The following is a 23919-nucleotide window of genomic DNA, read 5'->3' on the forward strand; positions in this document are numbered from 1 at the left end:
TGACAATCATTGGTACTTTAACTTTAACTTTTAGCTGCCTGACCGTGATGTGGACCTTCAGTTCACTGAGCCCAGCCCTTTCCTCCTGCAGGGATCAATATGTTTGATCAGCCATAAAGCTCCCAGAGTGGGAACATCCCCATCCGACAAACGAGACAAATCACGCCAAGGTCAGTCAGTAAAACCATTGACATGCACTTCCTAGCACCTTCAGCTAACCAGCCAATGTTTGCATGCGTTTCTCTCTTTCGACAAACTGTGCTTTTCTGTTTAGCTCTGTCACAGTTGTTGCCCTAGTAGGAGGCTAATTGAAAACGCGTGGTACAGTCTCACTCCTCACAAAGGGTGTGTGCTTGTGTGTTCTTTGTCACAGCATGTTCACCAATTTACTGCAAACGTGCAAAAAGCCATTGTAGCATCTCTTGTGTGCAAAACTGCAGGCATATGACAAAAAAAGGTGTAAAAATTAAAAAACTTCCATGTGGCCCATTACCCCAAGGAAGGGGATCGAGCTGTGCTTCAGAGTGTCGCTAGTAGAGATGTCCCAATTTGTCCCTATTTACCTTTTATTTACCACAGCGGTGTCCCATGTCTTGAGATTGTATTTAGGTAAAAAAGATTCCTTCAAAAGGGATGCACGCTCAGGGAGACACAATTTCTGTAAATTCCGGACTATAAATTGCTAAATTTTTTCTACACTTTTAACCTTACGGCTTATAAAGCGGTGTGGCTAATTTGTGGATTTTTCTTCGCTGACGACCATAATGCAAATAGTTGAAAAAAATCTAGCAGACACTGAAAAGGTATGCTATTCTTTGTGCTATGGCGCCATGTTTTGGCCAATTTATTTATATATATATATATATATATATATATATATATATATATATGATGGAATGAATGCCTTTTATTGTCACTATACACAAGTACAATGAGATTAAGAGCAACTCCAGTATCAGTGCGACAGTCTATAAATATGCAAAACAGGAAGGAAATAAAATAAAAATAGTGCAATAGGAGGTAAGGTGCACAGTCCGTTCCTGAGAACGAATGTTCTGAATGTGTTGTTTAAATATTAAATGTTATACTATATACATATATACAGAAGCATTCAGACTGTGGGTGGAAAGTAAAAATTGCACACAGAGAGGTGCTAAACTATAAAATCAGTGCCTATGAGAGTTCACCGTGGTTATGGCTTTAGAGAAAAAACTGTTCTTGAGTCTGTTTGTCTTAGACCTGATGACCCTGTAGCGCCTTCCTGAGGGCAGCAGGTCAAACATGTCAAAGTCAGGGTGGGAGCTGTCCTTGATAATGTTGGTAGCTCTGCTGAGGCAGCGGGAGGTGTAAATGTCTGTCAGGGAGGGGAGAGGGCAGCCGATGATCCGCTGTGCTGTCTTTACCACTCTCTGGAGCCTCTCCTTGTCTGCAGTGGTGCAGCTGCCGTACCATGCTGTGATGCAGTATGTCAGCAGGCTCTCGATGGATGAGCGGTAGAAGGTCAGCAGCAGGTTGTACTTCTTGAGGACTCTCAAGAAGTGCAGCCGCTGCTGAACCTTCTTAGTGATGGCAGTAGTGTTCTCTGACCAGGAAATATTGTCAGAGATAAGCATGCCTAAAGACCGGAAGGTGTGGACCCTCTCCACACACTCACCCTTGATGTAGAGGGGGGATAGGTCAGTGCTGTGTTTCCTGAAGTCGACGACGATCGCCTTGGTCTTCATAGCAAAGTTGTTCTCTGAGCACCAGTCTGCAAACTTCCGGACCTCCTCTCTGTAGGCTCCTTCGTCCTCCTTTGAGATGAGTCCAACCACCGTAGTGTCGTCCACAAACTTCACTTCATAGTGAAGTTTGTGGACGACACTACGGTGTGGGTCGGACTGCAGTCGTAGGTGTAGAAGCAGTACAGAAAAGGGCTCAGCACACTGCCCTGTGGGGATCTGGTATTCAATGTGCGGGTGGAGGAGAGGTGGGGGCCGAGTCGCACAGTCTGGGGCCGGTTGGAGAGAAAGTCCTTAATCCAGGCACAAGTGAAGGGGGGAGGCCGAGAGTGTTCAGTTTTGTAATGAGGATGTCCGGTATTATTTATTTATATATATATATATATATATATATATATATATATATATATATATATATATATATATATATATATATATATATATATATATACACAGTATATATATATATATATATATATATATATATATATATATATATATATATATATATATATATATATATATATATATATATATATATACACAGTATATATATATAGATAACACAGATGCCGCAGGGGTAGATCTTGCTTTGGCTTTTAGCTGAGACCGGGGATCTTGGGCTCGACTAGATTGGTTTAGACTGAGCTTTCAACCGAGTGTGCAAGTGCTGTTCAGTCTTCTAGCCGTCCATAGTGTTTTTACTCGAATGGATTCTTTATCAATCCAAGCAACATTTGTAAGGTTTACAATATAACTAAAACAATTCTTACTTACTAAACGTCCCATGTGTGATGTCAATAGGAGTGTTTTCATGCATATTTGTGTGTAGTGAAGCTAGTGTCGTTAGCATAAGCTAATATGCTAACAGATTTACAAGTGTTTTTGTTAGTATTATTAACTTTCAAAGGCATTCTTTTTGTGTTGTTTCAGTTTTGTAAATTCACCAAAATGTCACTGTGGAGTTATTGAGTCTGTTTAGCTGATTGGAGAGCTAGCTTCTGCAGCGAGTTGGTCCATGACAATGACTTCTGTTTTGTTTGATCAGCCGTTTTACTGCCCCGTTGCAGGCACAGTTTAAAAACAATTATGGTATGCAAATAAATATTTTAAAAATCTTTCGGAGTAAATAACATTTCACAACCTAAACATTTGCGGCTTTTAGTCCGGTGCGGCTAATTATGGAAACATATTTTTTTCTTCTAAAATTTAGTGGGCGCGGCTAATAAACCGGTACGCTCTATAGTCCAGAAAATACGATACATTTCCATATTCCTTTTTACACACATGCAGGAAGTGTGTACGTGAATACCAAGAAACCCTGCAAAGTATCAGATTAGGGCTTGAACTCGGATTGGACCTGAAGTTGCAACATGTTAGAACTCATGTTTCCTTCCATGAACCATAGCTTCTCAGCGTTGGCAGCACACATGCAGCACAAGACTATATTTTTACCTCCACCACTGACTGTAGGCAAGACGCAAATATCTTGCTGCTCATTTGTGTTGACAATTATTTAGACAATAATGGCTGTGTGTTGATTCATTTTCAGTTAATAGTACAAAACCTAAAACCAGTGAAGTTGGCACGTTGTGTAAATGGTAAATAAAAACAGAATACAATGATTTGCAAATCCTTTTCAACTTATATTCAATTGAATATACTGCAAAGACAAGATACTTAACGTTCGAACTGGAAAACGTTATTCTTTGCAAATATTAGCTCATTTGGAATTTGATGCCTGCAACATGTTTAAAAAAAAGCTGGCATAAGTGGCAAAAAAGACTGAGAAAGTTATGGAATGCTCATCAAACACTTATTTGGAACATCCCACAGGTGAACAGGCTAATTGGGAACAGGTGGGTGCCATGATTGGGTATAAAAGCAGCTTCCATGAAATGCTCAGCCATTCACAAACAAGGATGGGGCGAGGGTCACCACTTTGTGAACAAATGCCTGTGCAAATTGTCCAACAGTTTAAAAACAACATTTCTCATCTAGCTATTGCAAGGAATTGAGGGATTTCACCATCTATTGTCCGCAATATCATCAAAAGGATTCCGAGAATTTGGAGAAATCACTGCACGTAAGCGATGATATTACGGACCTTGGATACCTCATGCGGTAGTGCATCAAAAAGCGACATCAGTGTGTGAAGGATATCACCTCATGGGCTCAGGAACACTTCAGAAAACCACTGTCAGTAACTACAGTTGGTCGCTACATCTGTAAGTGCAAGTTAAAACTCTATTATGCAAAGCGAAAGCCATTTATCAACAACACCCAGAAACGCTGCCGGCTTCGCTGGGCCCGAGCTCATCTAAGATGGACTCATGCAAACTGGAAAAGTGTTCTGTGGTCTGACGAGTACACATTTCAAATTGTTTTTAGAAACTGTGGATGTCGTATCCTCCGGAACAAAGAGAAAAAGAACCATCCGGACTTTTATAGGCGGCATCTGTGATGGTATGGGGGTGTATTAGTGCCCAAGGTATGGGTAACTTACACATCTGTGAAGGCACCATTAATGCTTAAAGGCACATACAGGGTTTGGAGCAACATATGTTGCCATCCAAGCAACGCCTTTTTAATGGACGCCCCTGCTTATTTCAGCAAGACAATGCCAAGCTACATTTTGCACGTGTTACAACAGCGTGGCTTTGTAGTAAAAGAGTGCGGGTACTAGACTGGCCCGCCTGTAGTCCAGACCTGTCTCCCATTGAAAATGTGTGGCGCATTATGAAGCCAAAAATACCACAACGGAGACCCCGGACTGTTGAACAACTTAAGCTGTACATCAAGCAAGAATGGGAAATAATTCCACTTCAAAAATGTGTCTCCTCAGTTCCCAAATGTTTACTGAGTGTTGTTAAAAGGAAAGGCCATTTATCACAGTGGTAAAAATGCCCCTGTGACAACTTGTTTGCAATGTGTTGCTGCCATTAAATTGTAAGTTAATGATTTTATTAATTTTCGAAGTTCGAACATCAAGTATCTTGTCTTTGCAGTCTATTCAATTGAATATAGGTTGAAAAGGATTTGCAAATCATTGTATTCTGTTTTTATTTACCATTTACACAACGTGCCAACTTCACTGGTTTTGGGTTTTGTAAATCTACATTGATTTACAAGCTGTACACTGATTACTCTAAGGTATGTACAATATGTCGTTAATTTAGCATTGTTCCTTGGGAAGTAAAATGCGTTCAGAAATGTGAGGGCTGGACTCCAATTTTTTTAGATACTCTCCCTTGTCCTTGCTGCATGTGTTAAAAAAAAAGTGTGTTCTGGTATAGTTTGTGATTGGTGCGAGAAAGCTGTATCCCAATTTATATAAGCACTCTCTGCCAGCGGCGATTTAGACATAGGAAGGAGGTGACGGGGATTATTCACAGATTAAATGAAGGACACGTTGATACAATCACTTTCTTGCTGAGTCATGCCGTTGCTGGGCTGCTGCTCCATTGATTGACTGTCAGATGTAAACAGTGCCACTCAGAGAGAAGCACAAGTTAGCGAGAGAGAGAGAGAGACAGAGAGCGAGAGAGAGAGAGAGTAACACCCAAGCTTTGCTGAATAGAATGGCTTGATGGAAAAATACACAGCGGTCGCTCTGTCACTGAGTCAGCGTGCCTGTAATGAATACGATGGCGAGTACAAGAGGAAGCTGTTGACACAACTGTGCAAGCAAACGGCGGCGGTCATGTATTCATTGTACCTGGTGTACTGTGGGGGGACCTTAATGACTTCATGCTACATTTGACTTAATTTCTTTGCTTGGCTGTTAGCAATATTATATATGTATTGGTCATTTTGGAATGTATTAAATGCGAAAAATAGATCTGAATGTTCTGTCATTTCTATGTTTGTGTTTAGTAGTATTTAGCAGAATAATGGTGCTTAGAGGAATTAGCATAGCTGTATCTTTAAATTCATGTGTCTAATCAAGGGTTGTACGGTATACCGGTACTAGTATAGTATCGCGGTACTAATGAATCAAAAACGGTGCTATACTCTGTTTGAAAAGTACCGGTTTGCCATATTTTTTTTTTTACAGGCATGATGGCGCATCGTCACGTCGTAACATTACTTGTTTACGATCAGAGGATGTTCGGCAGCGCACACACACGGAGTACTTACAAGCAGACACAGTGTGTAGACAGAAAAGGGAGAATTCACAAATTTATATTCGTTTGTTGCATTTTTGTTGCGTTTCGCTTGATTGTAAAATATGTGGATGGACGTTCATATGTTGTCAATATTCAGTGTTTTATCGTTCATAGTTAATATTGTAAATCTCACATTCTTTATTTTCATGTTTATTCTGGGTGTCTCATTCTGTGAAAAAACTTAAAATTCCATTCCGTTTTTTTAAGGCGGTCTGTCATAACGTGTAAAATATGTTTTTAGCATTCTATCAGACATTGTTGTGAGGTTTTGTATTAGTGTTCCTAGAAATCAGATATACCGGCCCCCAGACACATTTTATTCTCTAAATTTGCCCCCCCCCCGAGTCAAAATAATTGCCCAGGCCTGACATAGTGAAACCAACTTCATGCTTTCTTTTTGATTGACATTCCCAAAACCTTATTTTGACTGCGGACCAGTAAATTGCATTAAACTCAAATATTGAGCTAAAACTCTGCCAGAAGCTTATTGATGGGAGCTGTGTTGATTTCAGATGGTGTTTACAACAAACACACACACACAAACACACACACACACACACACACACACACACACACACACACACACACACACACACACACACACACACACACACCTTCCACACTGAGTCACCTCTCAGCAGCTCACTCACTTTGTCTGGCATCCTTAGTGATGTTCTTGTCGTCAGTCTTCATCTGAGGTTTTTATTTGTGGCTTGACCCTTCTGGGGACAATGGTTTGGCAGAGTCTATACTGGTGTGGTTTTGTTGGAGTTTGAAGTGCTGAAAAAATATTAATTTTAAGTGATGTACTCATTTTGGCTGGCAAGTAAACAAGCATGCGTACATGACAATACAGTCAACATCTGACAACAATAGCTAACATACTTTGCCATGTATGAAGCCTGCTTCTCCCAAAGAGAATGCACACAAAAAAATGTGAGGGAACTGAAAACGCACACAAAGAGTGTGGAGAGGAAACAGTTAACACGACACGGCAGAGTGAAGAGCCACAAGAACTAGAAGCATGAGTGGAGCCAGGGCAGAGAAGAGGAACACGAACGGAAGGTTGAACTATCAGGAATCTACTGGCGCCGAGTGAATAGCCTGGAGAGTTTAAGTAGTCATGAGGAAATGGGTATCAAGTGTGCGCACAGGTGGCTCCGCCCCGGATCCCCAAAACCAGACATTGCAACACAAAGCAGACAAAGCTGTGATTCTGTTGGAGTTGGGTTTTGTTAGATTGATTAACATTCTGCAGGCATTTTCCGTCTACAGTTGGAAATCCATCTTTTTTTATCTCTGTAAAAATATTTTTTTTAAATGTTGGTTTTTCTTAGTTTTTTCCGACCTACAATGTATGTTAACATCTTGATCCATCTCTTTGCCATACCTGCCAACAACTACGGTTTTCCCGTAATGAGTAACATTTTTGATAATCCAGTGGTAAAAACTGCAGTTTTCCATTAAAAATGATTAATTTAAAAGTCTAAGCTATGTAGCAGGCAGGGGGAATATGTACCTGGGCACATGAGAACTTCAAGTATGACCAATGTATGATCCTATAACTACTTGGTATCGGAACGATACCTACATTTGTGGTATCATCCAAAACTAATGTAAAGTATCAAACAACAGAAGAATAAGTGATTATTACATTTTAACAGAAGTGCAGATAGAACATGTTAAAACAGAAAATAAACATATATTAACAGTAAATGAACAAGTAGATTAATAATCAAATTTTACAGCTTGTCCGTCATAATGTTGACAAAATAATAGAATGATAAAAGACACAATATGTTACTGCATATGTCCGCAGACTAATTAGGAGTCTTTGTTTACTTACTACTAAAAGACAAGTTGTCTAGTATGTTCACTATTTTATTTAAAGACAAAATTGCAAATATAAACATATGTTTAATGTACCCTAAGATTTTTTGTTAAAATAAAGCCAATAATGCAAATTTTTGTGGTCTCTTTTATTTAGAAAAGTATCAAAATACATTTTGGTACCGGTACTAAAAAATTGGTCACGATTGGTTAAGATTAGGGCAAAACATTACGGACAGGCCAATCAGAGGCAAAACAAGGCAGGTCATCGAACCAAGAAGAGAAATCACAACAGACATCTCAAATGATGAGAAAAGGGAATATTCAAGTGGGCGATTTATAAATTAAAAAACTAGTGGAAGGTGGCAGAGGGATTATCTTCCATAGATTTTTCTTTTAGCGATGTAAACGACGTCCAGGAAACCCACAATGCGTCTACTTGGCCATATTTGGACAAATGTATGCGTCTGGAGAAAACAATGACCAACACATTAGTTTGAGTTGCTTACCATGTAAGCCCAAATCAAAACTGCTCTAGACATGGAAGATGTGGAAGAACACACATGATGTGATGACTTTTCCGTCGTGGTATTTTAGGCTTCATATTGCGCCACACATTTTCAATGGGAAACAGGTCTGGACTACAGGCAGGCCAGTCTAGTACCCGCACTCTTTTACTAAGAAGCCACGCTGTTGGAACACGTGGCTTGGCATTGTCATGCTGAAATAAGCAGGGGCGTCCATGATAAAATTGCTTGGATTGCAACATATGTTGCTCCAAAACCTGTATGTACCTTTCAGCATTAATGGTGCCTTCACAGATGTGTAAGTTGCCCATGCCTTGGGCACTAATACACCCCCATACCATCACAGATGCTGAACTTTGCGCCGAGAACAATCCGGATGGTTCTTTTCCTCTTTGTTCCGGAGGACACGACGTCCACAGTTTCCAAAAACAATTGGAAATGTGGACTTGTCAGACCACAGAACACTTTTATACTTTGTCCATCTTAGATGAGCTTGGGCCCAGCAAAGCCGGCGGCATTTCTGGGTGTTGTTGATAAATGGCTTTGGCTTTGCATAGTAGAGTTTTAACTTGCACTTACAGATGTAGCGACAAGCCCATGTGGTAATATCCTTTACACACTGGTGTCGGTTTTTGATGCACAACTGCCTGAGGGATCGAATGTCACGGGCATTCAATGTTGGTTTTTGGCCTTGCCGCTCACATGCAGTGATTTCTCCAGATTCTCTGAACCTTTTGATGATATTACAGACCGTAGATGGTGAAATCCCTAAATTCCTTGCAATAGCTGGTTGAGAAATGTTGTTCTTTAAACTGTTGGACAATTTGCTCACGCATTTGTTGACAAAGTGGTGACCCTCGCCCCATCCTTGTTTGTGAATGACTGAGCATTTCATGGAAGCTGCTTTTATACCCAATCATGGCACCCACCTGTTCCCAATTAGCCTGTTCTCCTGTGGGATGTTCCAAATAAGTGTTTGATGAGCATTCCTCAACTTTCCCAGTTTTTTTTTGCCACTTGTGGCAACTTTTTTGAAACATGTTGCAGGCATCAAATTCCAAATGAGCTAATATTTGCAAAAAATAACAAAGTTTTCCAGTTCGAACGTTAAGTATCTTGTGTTTGCAGTCTATTCAATTATATAAGTTGAAAAGGATTTGCAAATAATTGTATTCTGTTTTTATTTACCATTTACACAACATGCAAACTTCCCTGATTTTGTAATATGTAGGTTACCAAAACCAATCTTGGACCGACACAAATACCCAGCATGCCTCTGACATCATGGAGTTTCCATTGCAGCGCTTGGCTCATTTAAGAGATAACGGCTTTGATATTTCATACCTCTGGCCCACTCGCAGGGGTTCCCCACCCACCCACTGACTCACCCACTCCTGCTGACCATAGATGGGCTCAAGACTTGCTTGTTTATGTGGAGTAATGTCACTTGATAGCAGAGATGTGTCACAATTCAAGTCTCAAGTCTTTGAGGGGCAATGCCAAGTCAAGTCTCCAAGTTTTTCGTCCCAACTCAAGTCTTGAGTCTCAAATGGCTGAAATTAACGTTTTCTCATCAGATGCTAACTGAGATGATCCTGCATTGCAGTAGTTTTTGAACACAAAGTATATACTGTACTATATCTGTTATTACACACTACATTATCACGTAATTAGTTGCGCGTAATATCAAGAGAGGTAAACTATTTATGCCTGCGGTTTTCCCATAGCGCTGAACAACACAGTGGGAAAAATGTAATTCATTAAATTGTGAAATAGAGCAATCCATGACATAAACATTGTTCACGACTAGGCTTGTACGGTATACCGGTACTAGTATAGTACCACGATACTAATTAATCATATTCGGTACTATACCGCCTCTAAAAAGTACCGGGCATGACGGCGCGCAGTCACGTCATGACATTGCTGGTTTTACGAGCAGAGGAGCATGTTCGGCAGCGCACAATCACGGAGTACTTACAAGCAGACACAGTGTGTAGACAGAAAAGAGAGAATGGACATGTTTTGGCCTAGAAACTAAAGATAAAGGTGAAGTTATAACACTGAAACGCCCTCAGGAAGAGGTGCTTTAAGACATGGCTAGCTAGCTAGCGGCTAACGTCCAGCCGCAGTGTTTTAGCTACTTCCAAATCACTAATCCTCGCCTCCATGGCGACAAATAAAGTACGTTTCTTACAAGTATCATCCCTGCAGGAGGAGGAATAGCTAAACATGCTTCACTACACACCATAGGAGGATACAATAGCTCACCAGCGTTGCATGAATTCCAGAAGGGTGCGTATCTTGCACACATGCTCAAATATCGATACCATCCATACGTTGACTGTTTCAGTAAATAAATAATACGCAAATGATAACCGTATTTCTCGGACCATAGGGCGCACCGGACCATAAAGGTGCACTCGACAACGTCTTCTCCCTGTCATTGTTGTTGTACTGGTAGTTTTTAATACTCCCATAGCGAGTTTACTAACAGATATAAGTTAGAAGAACTGTACGCTACTTTGTATTAGAAATGGCAACAGTCGAACATGAATGCCCCACAACAAGAGGATAGAGAAAAAGAAAAAGCTTATTGACTATGGCGCGGACTACAATGGCAAATGCGTGCACATTTTTGGGACTTATGCGGATCCCAAATACACATCAGTATGTACCAATAGGTAAGAAAAGTTGATTTTGCATAAAAATGCAAAAAGAAACACCATATAATATGTATCCTAATAGGTGCCATTTTGGGGTCCTTATACACACACCATAATACCCGAATGATGAAGCACAGTACGTCTGATTACAGTAGCCGTAATGCTCCGTGTTCCATTAAGCAGTGTGGCTTCGTAGCTTACCAAAGTGGTACTAAAACATTTTGACAGATTTTTTAGCACTGTGTGTAATGTTTTATACTCTCAATGAAACATCAGAGTTTTGGTGTTGGTTGCTAGCGTCATTTATTGAACAGGCGTCAAACTGCAGTCCACGCGTATCTCTTATGTGTGACTGCCATCTACTGGTCACACTTATCATCACACCGTGTACCAAATAAAATAGCTTCGAGGTCGGTAAGCACAACCACAAATAAAATGTGCATTCGGCGCACTGTTTTTTTGAGAAAATTAAATGATTTTAAGTGGGCCTTATAGTCTGAAAAATACAGTAGATCGATATTTACAAACTCAGGGAGTACTTTTGGATACAGGAAGGCTTTGAGGGCAAAAAACTAATATTTTAAATTAGAGTCAATCGTAGTTTTTCATTTTGTTTATAGTTATTGTGCATGAGACACTATTTGGTCATCTGATTTACAACATCACTTACACATTGTAAATCCAATAAGAAAGGGTTTATAAAAAATATTATTGTTTACTTTAGTTACTTGCTATAAAATATTTCAGTTCTATAATTGATTGGCAAACTATTGGATTGGGACTCAAAATCGAATCGAACTGAAGGCCAAAAATGTGTATCTGGACATCCCTAGAACTCTGGGTTTGAGAACCAATGCTTGCCACCATTTTAGTTGGGTTTAGTGTGAATAGTAAACACCAATATTATGTCTCATGTGAGCAGTACACACTGTTTTGCAGTTCTGCATATCCTTATGCGTGTGAGACTTAGCAGTATGGGATGAATGAAGAACTGATGCCTCAGTGTCTGGGTGAGTAAAAGCAGAACTGGAGCATTGCCACTTTATTCATATAGGTTCACTTCTTCACGATGTTTCCACAGTGTAATTGTCACATGTGTAGGTTTTGCTCGTAGGGTCATAGGTGCATGTTACTTTGCATGGGTGTTTGGACAACTTGGATTCAAGCTGCTCTCTGTGTGCTGCTATGCTGTTGACATTGGTACTTGTGTCCTGTAAAGTCTTGTTTGTGCAGGACTTCCTGTGTAGGAGAAAATGAATGACAAACCTGAACAACAGAAGAGGGATGTTCACCAAAGTTGCCAAGTTCCTTAAGTAGCGACTGATCTTTGCACATTTTCCATCCTAGCACATGAATGCATGCTCACTAGGGTTGTACGGTATACCGGTACTAGTATAGTATCACGGTACTAATGAATCAAAAACGGTACTATACTCTGTTTGAAAAGTACCGGTTCGCCATATTTTTTTTTTAACGGGCATGACGGCACGTCGTCGTCACGTCGTGACATTGCTGGTTTTACGAGCAGAGGAGCATGTTTGGCAACGCACAATCACAGAGTACTTACAAGCAGACACAGTGTGTAGACAGAAAAGGGAGAATGGACGCATTTTGGTCTAAAAACTAAAGATAAAGGTGAAGTTATAACACTGAAACACCCTCAGGAAGAGGTACTTTAAGACATCTAGCTAGCGGCTAAAGTCCATCCTCAGTCGGCAGTGTTTTAGCTACTTCTAAATCACTAATTCTCGCCTCCATGTCGACAAATAAAGTGAGTTTCTTACAAGTATCATTATCACTGCAGGACGAGGAATAGCTAAACATGCTTCACTACACACCGTAGGAGGATACAATAGCTCACCGGCGTCACAATGTAAACAAATGCCATTGGTAGATCTACACCTGACATCCACTGTAATGATACCAAGTACAATAGTGTATCTAGTCGATACTACTATGATTACATTGATATTTTTTACCATCACAAAATCTTTTTTCTTTTTCTAAACAATTCATATTGTATTCATAATTCAGAAAATCCGTCCCTGGACACATGAGAACATAAATTATTACCATTGTATGATCCTGTAATTACTTGGTATCGGATTGAAACCTAAATTTGTGGTTTGATTTATTGATTGAAACTTTTATTAGTAGATTGCACAGTGCAGTACATATTCCGTACAATTGACTACTAAATTGTAACACCCGAATACGTTTTTCAACTTGTTTAAGTCGGGGTCCACTTAAATTGATTCATGATACAGATATTCTATCATCATAATAAAGTCATCACACAAGATAATCATCAGAGTATATACATTGAATTATTTACATTATTTGCAATCCGGGGTGTGGGATGTGGAGGGGGGTGGGGGGGCGGTTTAGGTTTGGTTGATAGCAACACTTCATTCATCAACAATTGCATCATCAGAGAAATGGACATTGGAACAGTGTAGGACTGGCTTGGTAGGATATGTACAGCAAGTAGTGGACATAGAGAGAGAGATCAGAAAGCATAAGAATAAGTATCTACATTTGATTATTTACATTTGATTATTTACAATCCGGGGAGGTAGGATGTGTAAGGGAGGGTGTTAGTTTAGGGTTGAAGTTGCCTGGAGGTGTTCCTTTAGTGCAGTTTTGAAGGAGGATAGAGATGCCCTTTCTTTTACACCTGTTGGGAGTGCATTCCATATTGATGTGGCATAGAAAGAGAATGAGTTAAGACTTTTGTTAGATCGGAATCTGGGTTTAACGTGGTTAGTGAGGCTCCCCCTGGTGTTGTGGTTATGGCGGTCATTTACGTTAAGGAAGTAGTTTGACATCATACTTGCCAACCCTCCCGGATTTTCTGGGAGACTCCCGAAATTCAGCGCCTCTCCCGAAAACCTCCGGGACAAATTTTCTCCCGAAATTCAGGCGGACCTGAGTGACGTGTCGACAGCCTGTTTTCACGTCCGCTTTCCCACAATATAAACAGCGTGCCTGCCCAATGACGTTATAACTGTAGAATGATCAAGGGCGAGTTCTTGGTTTCTTATGTGGGTTTATTGTTAGGCAGTTTCATTAACGTCCTCCCAGCGCGGCAACAACACACAACAACAGCAGTCACGTTTTCGTCTACCGTAAAGCAGTTTGTCTGCCGTAAACAGCAATATTGTGACACTCTTAAATAGGACAATACTGCCATCTACTGTACATGCATATGTGACAATAACATCTAGGGCTTTTAGAGAGTGTAGTGCACAACTGCGCACACAACAAGGAGACAAAGCAGAATGCATCATCAGAGAGGGTGTTGAGCATGGTTAGAAAAATAGTGACAGAGAATAGAACAAGGATGGACAATTCAACCCTTAACTCAACAATGAGTAGATGAGTGTTATGTGTGTATATGTGTAAATAAATGAACACTGAAATTCAAGTATTTCTCTTATTTATATATATATATATATATATATATATATATATATATATATATATATATATATATATATATATATATATATATATATATATATATATATATATATATATGTATATATATATATATATATATATATATATATATATATATATATATACATAGCTAGAATTCACTGAAAGTCAAGTATTTCTTATATATATATGAAATACTTGACTTGGTGAATTCTAGCTGTAAATATACTCCTCCCCTCTTAACCACGCCCCCAACCACCCCCCCTCCCCACCCCCCCACCTCCCGAAATCGGAGGTCTCAAGGTTGGCAAGTATGTTTGACATGTACTTCGGTATCAGGGTATCATCCAAAACTAATGTAAAGTACCAAACAACAGAAGAATAAGTGATTATTACATATTAACAGAAGTGTAGATAGAACATGTTAAAACAGAAAATAAGTAGATATTAACAGTAAATGAACAAGTAGATTAATAATCCATTTTCTTCCAATTTGTCCTTAATAATGTTGACAAAATAATAGAACGATAAATGACACAATATGTTACTGCATACCTCAGAAGACTAATTAGGAGCCTTTGTTTGTTTACTTACTACTAAAAGACAAATTGTCTAGTATGTTCACTATATTATTTAAGGACAAAATTGCAATAATAAACATATGTTTAATGTACCCTAAGATTTTTCTTTAAAATAAAGCCAATAATGCCATTTTTGTGGTCCCCTTTATTTAGAAATACATTTTGGTACCGGTACCAACATATTGGTATCGAGACAACCCTACGAGGTGATATTACACCTCTACCTCTAGGCTCTCTCTCACGATTTCACTGGGGGTAATCTTGTTATGATGCACTCTGGCCTGGGCCATCCGGAGACTTCCATGCTCACTGCAAGAGTGTAAAAGCTTACATGCACGTTTGATATACAGTTCATCACATGATGCAAGTGTCATCAAGGACCCTCTGTCTGTATTGGATTCACAGCAGTGTTTTGTATGTGATGTTAACAGATGATATAGGTGTACCTAATCAAGGGTCCGGTGAGTCACTCTCTGTGTGTGTGTGTGTGTGTGTGTGTGTGTGTGTGTGTGTGTGTGTGTGTGGGTTTACGTGGGTGGGCAGGCTTTGAAGTCCAGAGGCGAGGGCTGATGTCATAGTGGTAAAATAGGGCTCGTGCCCTTGATGACAGCCAGGCAACTAAAATTGTCGTGACAACCCTGCCGGAATGAAGCGGTATGTGACACCCCCTCCTTACTGCAGAGTGCACGGCGTAAAAAAATAAGAAAAAGGAATGAACATACACACACAGCCGTGTCAGTGGGGAAAACCCTTGGGAGACAATGTCTGCAGTACCCATTTTGGGACCACCGTAGAGAACCAAACTTAGCTTTGAATAACAATGCGGCTCGAGGGCCATTTCGGGCTGCAGCTCAACTTTTATTGACCCTTTTATTATTCTAAAAGTAAAATTCATGGTCAGTTTGATATACAGTACAGGCCAAAAGTTTGGACACACCTTCTCCTCACTCAATGCATTTTCTTTATTTTCATGACTATTTACATTGTAGATTGTCACATCAAAACTATGAATTAACACATGTAGAGTTATGTACTTAACAAAAAAAGGCGAAATAACTGAAAACATGTTTTATATTCTAGTTTCTTCAAAATTTCCACCCTTTGCTCTGATTACTGCTTCGCACACTCTTGGCATTCTCTCGATAAGCTTCAAGAAGTAGTCACCTTAAAGGGTTTTCATTTCACAGGTGTCATAGTTTTGATGCCTTCAGTGACAATCGACAATTGAAATAGTCATGAAAATAAAGAAAACGCATTGAATGAGAATGTGTGTCCAAACTTTTGGCCTGTTAGTGTATATCTTAAGATTTTTAACTTTTTATCCAATAATTGTCATTTTCTTCTCATAATTTCTGCTTTTTACCTCACAAATGGGATTTTCCTATTTCATAATTTCCATTAATGTCTTATTCTTCTGACTTTATATCTCATAATTTAGACTTTTTATTTTATAATTTAGATTTATTTAACCCTTAATTTCAACTTTTTATTTCATAATTGTGACTTTTTATCCCAAAACTTTGATATATCTTTTTAGACTTTTTAATTTATTTGATTATTTTAGACTTTTTACCTCATATTTTTTTACTTTATTTCCAAATGTTTTACTTATCTTATATTTTCAACTTTCTATCTCACAATTAAGACTTTTTTTCTTTTGATTTTTAACTTTTTATCCAGATCTTGTACTTCTGACTTTCTATCTCAAAATTACGACTTTTCATCTTATAAGTTAGTATTTTTATTATGACACACAGTACCAGGTTTTTGTGGAAACGGGCTTCCCTACTTCAGACGTTCACTTAGAGTAGCTGAAGTCTAATTGCTTTGACGTCCCAGTTGTATAACTTCTGTATTTTTGTAAGTTACATCGTACTATTGCACACCAACACTCACTTTAAATCAAAATTCTATATTTCAAGTAGGGTTGTACGGTATACCGGTACTAGTACAGTACTGCGATACTAATGAATCATATTCGGTACTATACCGCCTCTAAAAAGTACCGGTCCCCGCTCCCCTATTTTTTTAACGGGCATGACGGCGCGTCGTCGTCACGTCATGACATTGCTGGTTTTACGAGCATAGGAGCATGTTTGGCTGCGCACAATCACGGAGTACTTACAAGCAGACACAGTGTGTAGACAGAAAATAAATAAATAAATAAATAAATGGGAGAATGGACGTATATTGGTCTAAAAACTAAAGATAAAGGTGAAGTTATAACACTGAAACACCCTCAGGAAAAGGTGCTTTAAGACATGGCTAGCTAGCTAGCGGCTAATGTCCAGCTGCAGTGTTTTAGCTACTTCTAAATCACTAATCTTCGCCTCCAGGGCGACAAGTAAAGTACGTTTCTTACAAGTATCATTATCACTGCAAGACGAGGAATAGCTAAACATGCTTCACTACACACTGCAGGAGGATACAATAGCTCACTGGCGTCGCAATGTAAACAAATGCCATAGGTGAATTTACACCTGACATCCACTGTAATGATACCAAGTACAGGAGCGTATCTAGTTGACACTACTATGATTACATTGATATTTTTTTTAGCATCACAAAATCTTTTTTCGTTTTTCTTTAATTCATATTATGTTTATTAACTCAGGAAATACGTCCTTGGACACATGAGGACTTAAATTATGACCAATGTATGATCCTGTAACTCTTGGTATCGGCTCGATACCTAAATTTGTGGTATCATCCAAAACTAATGTAAAGTATCAAACAACAGAAGAATAAGTGATTATTACATTTTAACAGAAGTGTAGATAGAACATGTTAAAACAGAAAATAAGCAGATATTAATAGTAAATGAACAAGTAGATTAATAATCAATTTTTACAGTTTCTCCCTCATAATGTTGTCAAAATAATAGAATGATAAATGACACAATATGTTACTGCATATCTTAGCAGACTAATTAGGAGCCTTTGTTTGTTTACTTACTACTAAAAGACAAGTTGTCTAGTATGTCCACTATTTTATTTAAGGACTAAATTGCAATAATAAACATATGTTTAATGTAACCTAAGATTTTTTGTTAAAATATAGACAATAATGAAATTTTTTGTGGTCCCCTTTATTTAGAAAAGTATCAAAGTATCGCAATACACTTCGGTACCGGTACCAAAATACTGGTATCGGGACAACACTAATTTCAAGTAGTGTTTACTTCTGAAAGCAGGACTTGTATGTTTATGTTCTGCATGTAATCTTTCCTCAGCTTCCTGGCATATGCGATGGTGAAAGCTCTACTTTGTTACCACAGCGTGCCAGTTCTTCCTACTTTTGCTGCAAACACGATCATGTGTCAAAGTGAATTATACATGAGTGTGCTAATTGATTCTGTGGCCTCCCTCCTGCAAGTCACACACACGTGTTCCAAAAGGCTGGCAGCAAGGTGATAACAAGCACAGGTGTCAATGTGGATGGATCTTACAGCCTCACCTATCTCACACCCTTTTTACAAAGTCATGTGCACACACTCACCCTTCAAAGAGCAACATTTCAACTAAACATCTCTATCATCATTCTTGTGCATTTATCCTCCTCCTCCACCTCTGCCTCCTCCATCGATGAGTCACTTGGTTTTAAATGCTTGCATCTTCCTCCACGCTAAGGTATCGTCAACCACTTTTTGGTACATGTCCGCTCGCCAATATGGAAGCATCAGCTTGACAAATACAGTCGTGGTCAAAAGTTTACATACACTTGTAAAGAACATAATGTCATGGCTGTCTTGAGTTTCCAATAATTTCTTCAACTCTTATTTTGTTGTGATAGGGTGATAGGAGCACATAAGACCACATAACTTTCCTCCAGAAGGTCTTATCTTTGTCCATGTGATGTCAGATGAAACAAAAACTTAGCTGTTTGGAGGAGAAAAGGTGAGGCCTTTAATCCCCAGGAACACCATTCCTACTGTCAAGCATGGTGGTGGTAGTATTATGCTCTGGGCCTGTTTTGTTGCCAATGGAACTGGTGTTTTACAGAGAGTAAATAGGACAATGAAAAAGGAGGATTACCTCCAAATTCTTCAGGACAACCTAAATTCATCAGCCCGGAAGTTGGGTCTTGGGCGCAGTTGGTTGTTCCAACAGGACAATGACCCCAAACACACGTCAAAAGTGGTAAAGGAATGGCCTTTCACAAAGTCCTGACTTAAACGTGTGGACAATGCTGAAGAAACAAGTCCATGTCAGAAAACCAACACATTTAGCTGAACTGCACCAATTTTGTCAAGAGGAGTGGTCAAAAATTCAACCAGAAGCTTGTAGATGGCTACCAAAAGTGCCTTATTGCAGTGAAACTTGCCAAGGGACATGTAACCAAATATTAACATTGCTGTATGTATACTTTTGACCCAGCAGATTTGGTCACATTTTCAGTAGACCCATAATAAATTCATAAAAGAACCAAACTTCATGAATGTTTTTTGTGACCAACAAGTATGTGCTCCAATCACTCTATCACAAAAAAATAAGAGTTGTAATAATCATTGGAAACTCAAGACAGCCATGACATTATGCTCTTTACAAGTGTATGTACATTTTTGACCACGACTGTATTTGCATGTCTGCTCCTGTCACGTCAACAGCAGCGGTCGCAGAAAGCTGTTAAATCCCATGCTGCCACTATTTTCATCACGCCATCTATTATTCACACAGCACAAAAACAATCATCCTCATTTCTTGTGTGTTTTCATGTGCAGGCTGTGGGAACAGCAGTATGAGCGCTGACATGTACGACGCCGGCTACCGCTCCATCACCAATATCGACTACTCCTCGGTGTGCATTAACACCATGAGCGCAAAACACGCCGACCGCCCGGGTATGAGCTGGCGGCAGATGGATATGCGCCAGCTTTCCTTCCCCGACGCGTCCTTTGACGTGGTCCTAGAGAAGGCCACGCTGGATGCCTTGATGGTGGAGGAGAAAACCCCCTGGGAGGTGTCCCCTCAGACTGCCCATTTCAGTCACCAGACCCTCACTGAGGTATTGTCAAAACACGCACAGCATTTCAAAGTCACCACTAAGGGCCTGATTTACTAACCATTTGCGTGTTCTAAAACACGTGCAAACCTGTTAGCACACGCAAAGCTGATCTGCTAAACGTGTGCAAACTGACAGTTCCACACGCGGCTGCAGGATCAGTGTTGGCGCTGCACAGATGAGAATCCTCCGTCTACATTTTAGACGGACAGAAATGAAGAATATTGGACATATTGTCTATCCAGCAACATCATTTTATAATGTTATAGAGTAGTGGTCCCCAACCACCGGGCCGATCGATTGGTACCGGGCCGCACAAGAATAATTTTTTATTTTTTTTAAATTAAAAATATTATTATTTTTTTAAATTTATTAAATCAACATAAAAAACACAAGATACACTTACAATTAGTGCACCAACCCAAAAAACCTCCCTCCCCCATTTACACTCATTTACACTCATTCGCACAAAAGGGTTGTTTCTTTCTGTTATTAATATTTCTGGTTCCTACATTATATATCAATATAGATCAGATAGGGATACAGTCCGTAAGCACACATGATTGTATTTTTTTATGACAATTTAAAAAAAAATAAAAAAATGTACATTCGTATTATGTTTATAAACTCAGGAAATATGTCCCTAGACACGTGAGGACTTTGAATATGACCATTGTATGATCCTGTAACTATTTGGTATCGGATCAATACCTAAATTTGTGGTATCATCCAAAACTAATTTAAAGTATCAAACAACAGAAGAATAAGGGATTATTACATTTTAACAGAAGTGTAGATAGAACATGTTGAAACAGAAAATAAGCAGATATTAACAGTAAATTAACAAGTACCGTAGATTAATAATCCATTTTTACAGCTTGTCTCTCATAATGTTGACAAAATAATAGGTAGATAAATGACACAATATGTTACTGCATACGTCAGCCGACTAATTAGGAGTCTTTGTTTGTTTACTTACTACTAAAAGACAAGTTGTCTAGTATGTTCACTATTTTATTTAAGGACAAAATTACAATAACAAACATATGTTTAATGTACCCTAAGATGTTTTGTTAAAATAAAGCCAATAATGCCGTTTTTTTCTGGTCCCCTTTATTTAGAAAAGTATCGAAAGTTATCGAAATACATTTTGTACGCAAAATCCTCATTTCAATAGGGCGGTCTGCACCACTTTACAATTGCACACGCAGTGTTAGTAAATCACACGCAACACACCCACTAATAGTACACACTATTTTATAGCTTGCACGCGCTGTGATGTTTGGATCTTAGTAAATCAGGACCTAAAATTTTTACATGTCATCGTTTTCACCGCACTTATTCTGACAGTAAAACTGGAGGACAGACAAAATTAGCAGGACAACAAATACACAATTGATGTCCACCTGACTTTGTACTGCAGAAGGGTGACACATGTGGACCAAGGAGCAATCCATTCCATTTTGACCTGAATAAGGGGGCGAAAACAGAAATGTAGTTTTACAGTTTAGAATAATAATGTCTTCCCCAGGAAACAGAAGTAGCCTGCTAACTACCAAACAGATGGACACTTCACACACTCTGGTGGAGGTCTGTGTAACATTCTAGTGATTACAGTATTTAGTCATCAAGTATTGCTAAAACAACATATGAAGAGTCCAGACGCTATTTATGAAACAGACATCCTGCTGATAGTCTCAATGTGAAAAATGCACATTTATTAAAAAATAATATTTTGATAATGTTGTACAAATTTTGCTGCAAAAACAGATAACTCCAAACGTTTCTTTGAGAAAAAAAAAAACAGCCAACCCTACATGGTGCCAGCCTGGCCTTAAAAACAAGTGAAAACAGATCAGTTTGTTCAGAGGAAAGTTTATTCCATCACTGTAATGAATAATTTTCATCCAAAAGCACCTTTTTTTGGGGTGGTCCTTGCACAGGGGTTTACATTGACAGCTGAATCACAAGGCAACAACAGCAGAGTAAACACACAATTCAGTCACAGACCGCTCAGATTTATCAGGACAGTCTCTCTTTGTGCCCAGGAGGTGAGGGCACCACACACTCAGCATGGATTTCATCAAATTCACTTGCTATTGTCCCGATATCAGTATTTTAGTACCGGTACCAAAAGTATTTCAATACTTTTCTAAATAAGGGCGACCGCAAAAAATTGCTTTATTGGCTTTATTTTAACAGAAAATCTTAGGGTACATTAAACATATGTTTATTATTGCAATTTAGTCCAAAAATAAAATAGTGAACATACTAGACAGCTTGTCTTTTAGTAGTAAGTAAACAAATGAAGACTACTAATTAGTCTGCTGACGTATGCAGTAACATATTGTGTCATTTATCATTCTATTATTTTGTCAACGTTATGAGGGACAAGCTGTAAAAATTGATTATTAATCTACTTGTTCATTTACTGTTAATATCTGCTTATTTTCTGTTTTAACATGTTCTATCTACACTTCTGTTAAAATGCAATAATTACTTATTCTTGTGTTGTTTTATACTTTACATTAGTTTTGGATGATACCACACATTTAGGTATCGATCCGATACCAAGTAGTTACAGGATCATACGTTGGTCATATTCAAAGTCCTCATGTGTCCAGGGATGTAGTTCCTGAGTTTATAAACATATAGATTTTTTTTTAAAGGAAAAAATATTTTGTGATGATAAAAAATATCGATGTAATCATAGTAGTATCACTAGTTACGCTATTGTACGTGGTATCATTACAGTGGATGTCAGGTGTAGATCCACCCATTTGTTTACATTCAGGCACGCTAGCTTGCGGTTAGCGGTGACGCCGGTGAGTTATTGTATCCTCTTAAGGTGTGTAGTGAAGCATGTTTAGCTATTCCTCGTCCTGCAGTGATAATGATACTTGTAAGAAACTTACTTTATTTGTCGCCATGGAGTCAAGGATTAGTGATTTAGAAGTAGCTAAAACACTGCAGATTGCGAATAGACATTAGCCGCTAGCTAGCTAGCCATGTTTTAAAGCACCTCTTCCTGAGGGTGTTTCAGTGTTATAACTTCTTAGTTTTTAGACCAAAATGTGTCCATTCTCCCTTTTCTGTCTACACACTGTGTCTTCTTGTAAGTACTCAGTGTGTGCGCACTGCTGAACATGCTCCTCTGCTCGTAAAACCAGCAATGTCATGACGCGCCGTCATGCCTGGGAACCGGTACATGGGCGCTGATGTTTGATGACATCATCACATGACTGATTGGTCCTGATGGATTTGTCTGTCACAAAGGTAGCTGGCGCTTTTTGCTTTCTGAAGTAAAAGCAAATATTCAACAGTGAAATGCGAAAGATAAGTGGCAACTCTTGATATCTTTATATGTAACGGTCGACTCTGACCTCTGCACACTACTTTTAGGTTAAACCAGGGGAGTCAAACAGGTAAGTGAAATAACTTAGTTGTTAATTGTAGGTCAATAATGCTTGTCTTTCTCTCAGACAGACACACACACACATGAACACACACACATACCATGAATTGATTAACGTGGACACCGACTTAAACAAGTTGAAAAACTTATTCGGGTGTTAGCATTTAGTGGTCAATTGTACGGAATATGTACTGTACTGTGCAATCTACTAATAAAGTTTCAATCAATAAAAAAAAACGCACAGTGAGCTAACGTTACGCTAAAAGCTAATTAGCCTTCACCTCAAGGACTGCGAGCGAGCTGAGCTGCCGCTTATGTTTCTAGAACATCAACAGGCTCATAGTGATGTTACTAGTAGTTGACTGGGAGATGTTTATTATAATTTGGGGAGAGTCCGCTGCCTTATGCTCACCTGCTAAACACCTATCTGCTCACCCCCACCGTCTCTCCTCTCTGCCTGTGCCGTGAGCACTGACACCATGCGCTCTGAATACGCACTGCTGATTGGCTGTTACATGCGCTCTAAATACGCACTGCTGATTGGCTGTTACCGCTCTGCGTGTAACCA

The 23919-nt window shown here is 39.0% G+C and overlaps 1 protein-coding gene across 4 annotated transcripts in view; it reads left to right on the forward strand.

The window, feature by feature from the left end:
- ece2a (endothelin converting enzyme 2a) overlaps positions 1-23919 on the forward strand; it is a 200037-nt gene that overhangs the window by 66456 nt on the left and 109662 nt on the right. For 3 of the 4 annotated variants that reach the window (XM_072915173.1, XM_072915174.1, XM_061979715.2), the window contains exon 3: positions 19656-19939. In XM_072915173.1, the coding sequence (XP_072771274.1) occupies positions 19656-19939 (284 nt within the window). Of the gene's footprint in view, positions 1-11861; positions 11924-19655; positions 19940-23919 lie in introns of those variants that run through there. The other variant, XM_061979716.2, reaches the window with a different exon arrangement.

The sequence above is a fragment of the Nerophis lumbriciformis genome, linkage group LG19 (genome assembly GCF_033978685.3).
Source record: "Nerophis lumbriciformis linkage group LG19, RoL_Nlum_v2.1, whole genome shotgun sequence".
NCBI classification, from domain to species: domain Eukaryota; kingdom Metazoa; phylum Chordata; class Actinopteri; order Syngnathiformes; family Syngnathidae; genus Nerophis; species Nerophis lumbriciformis.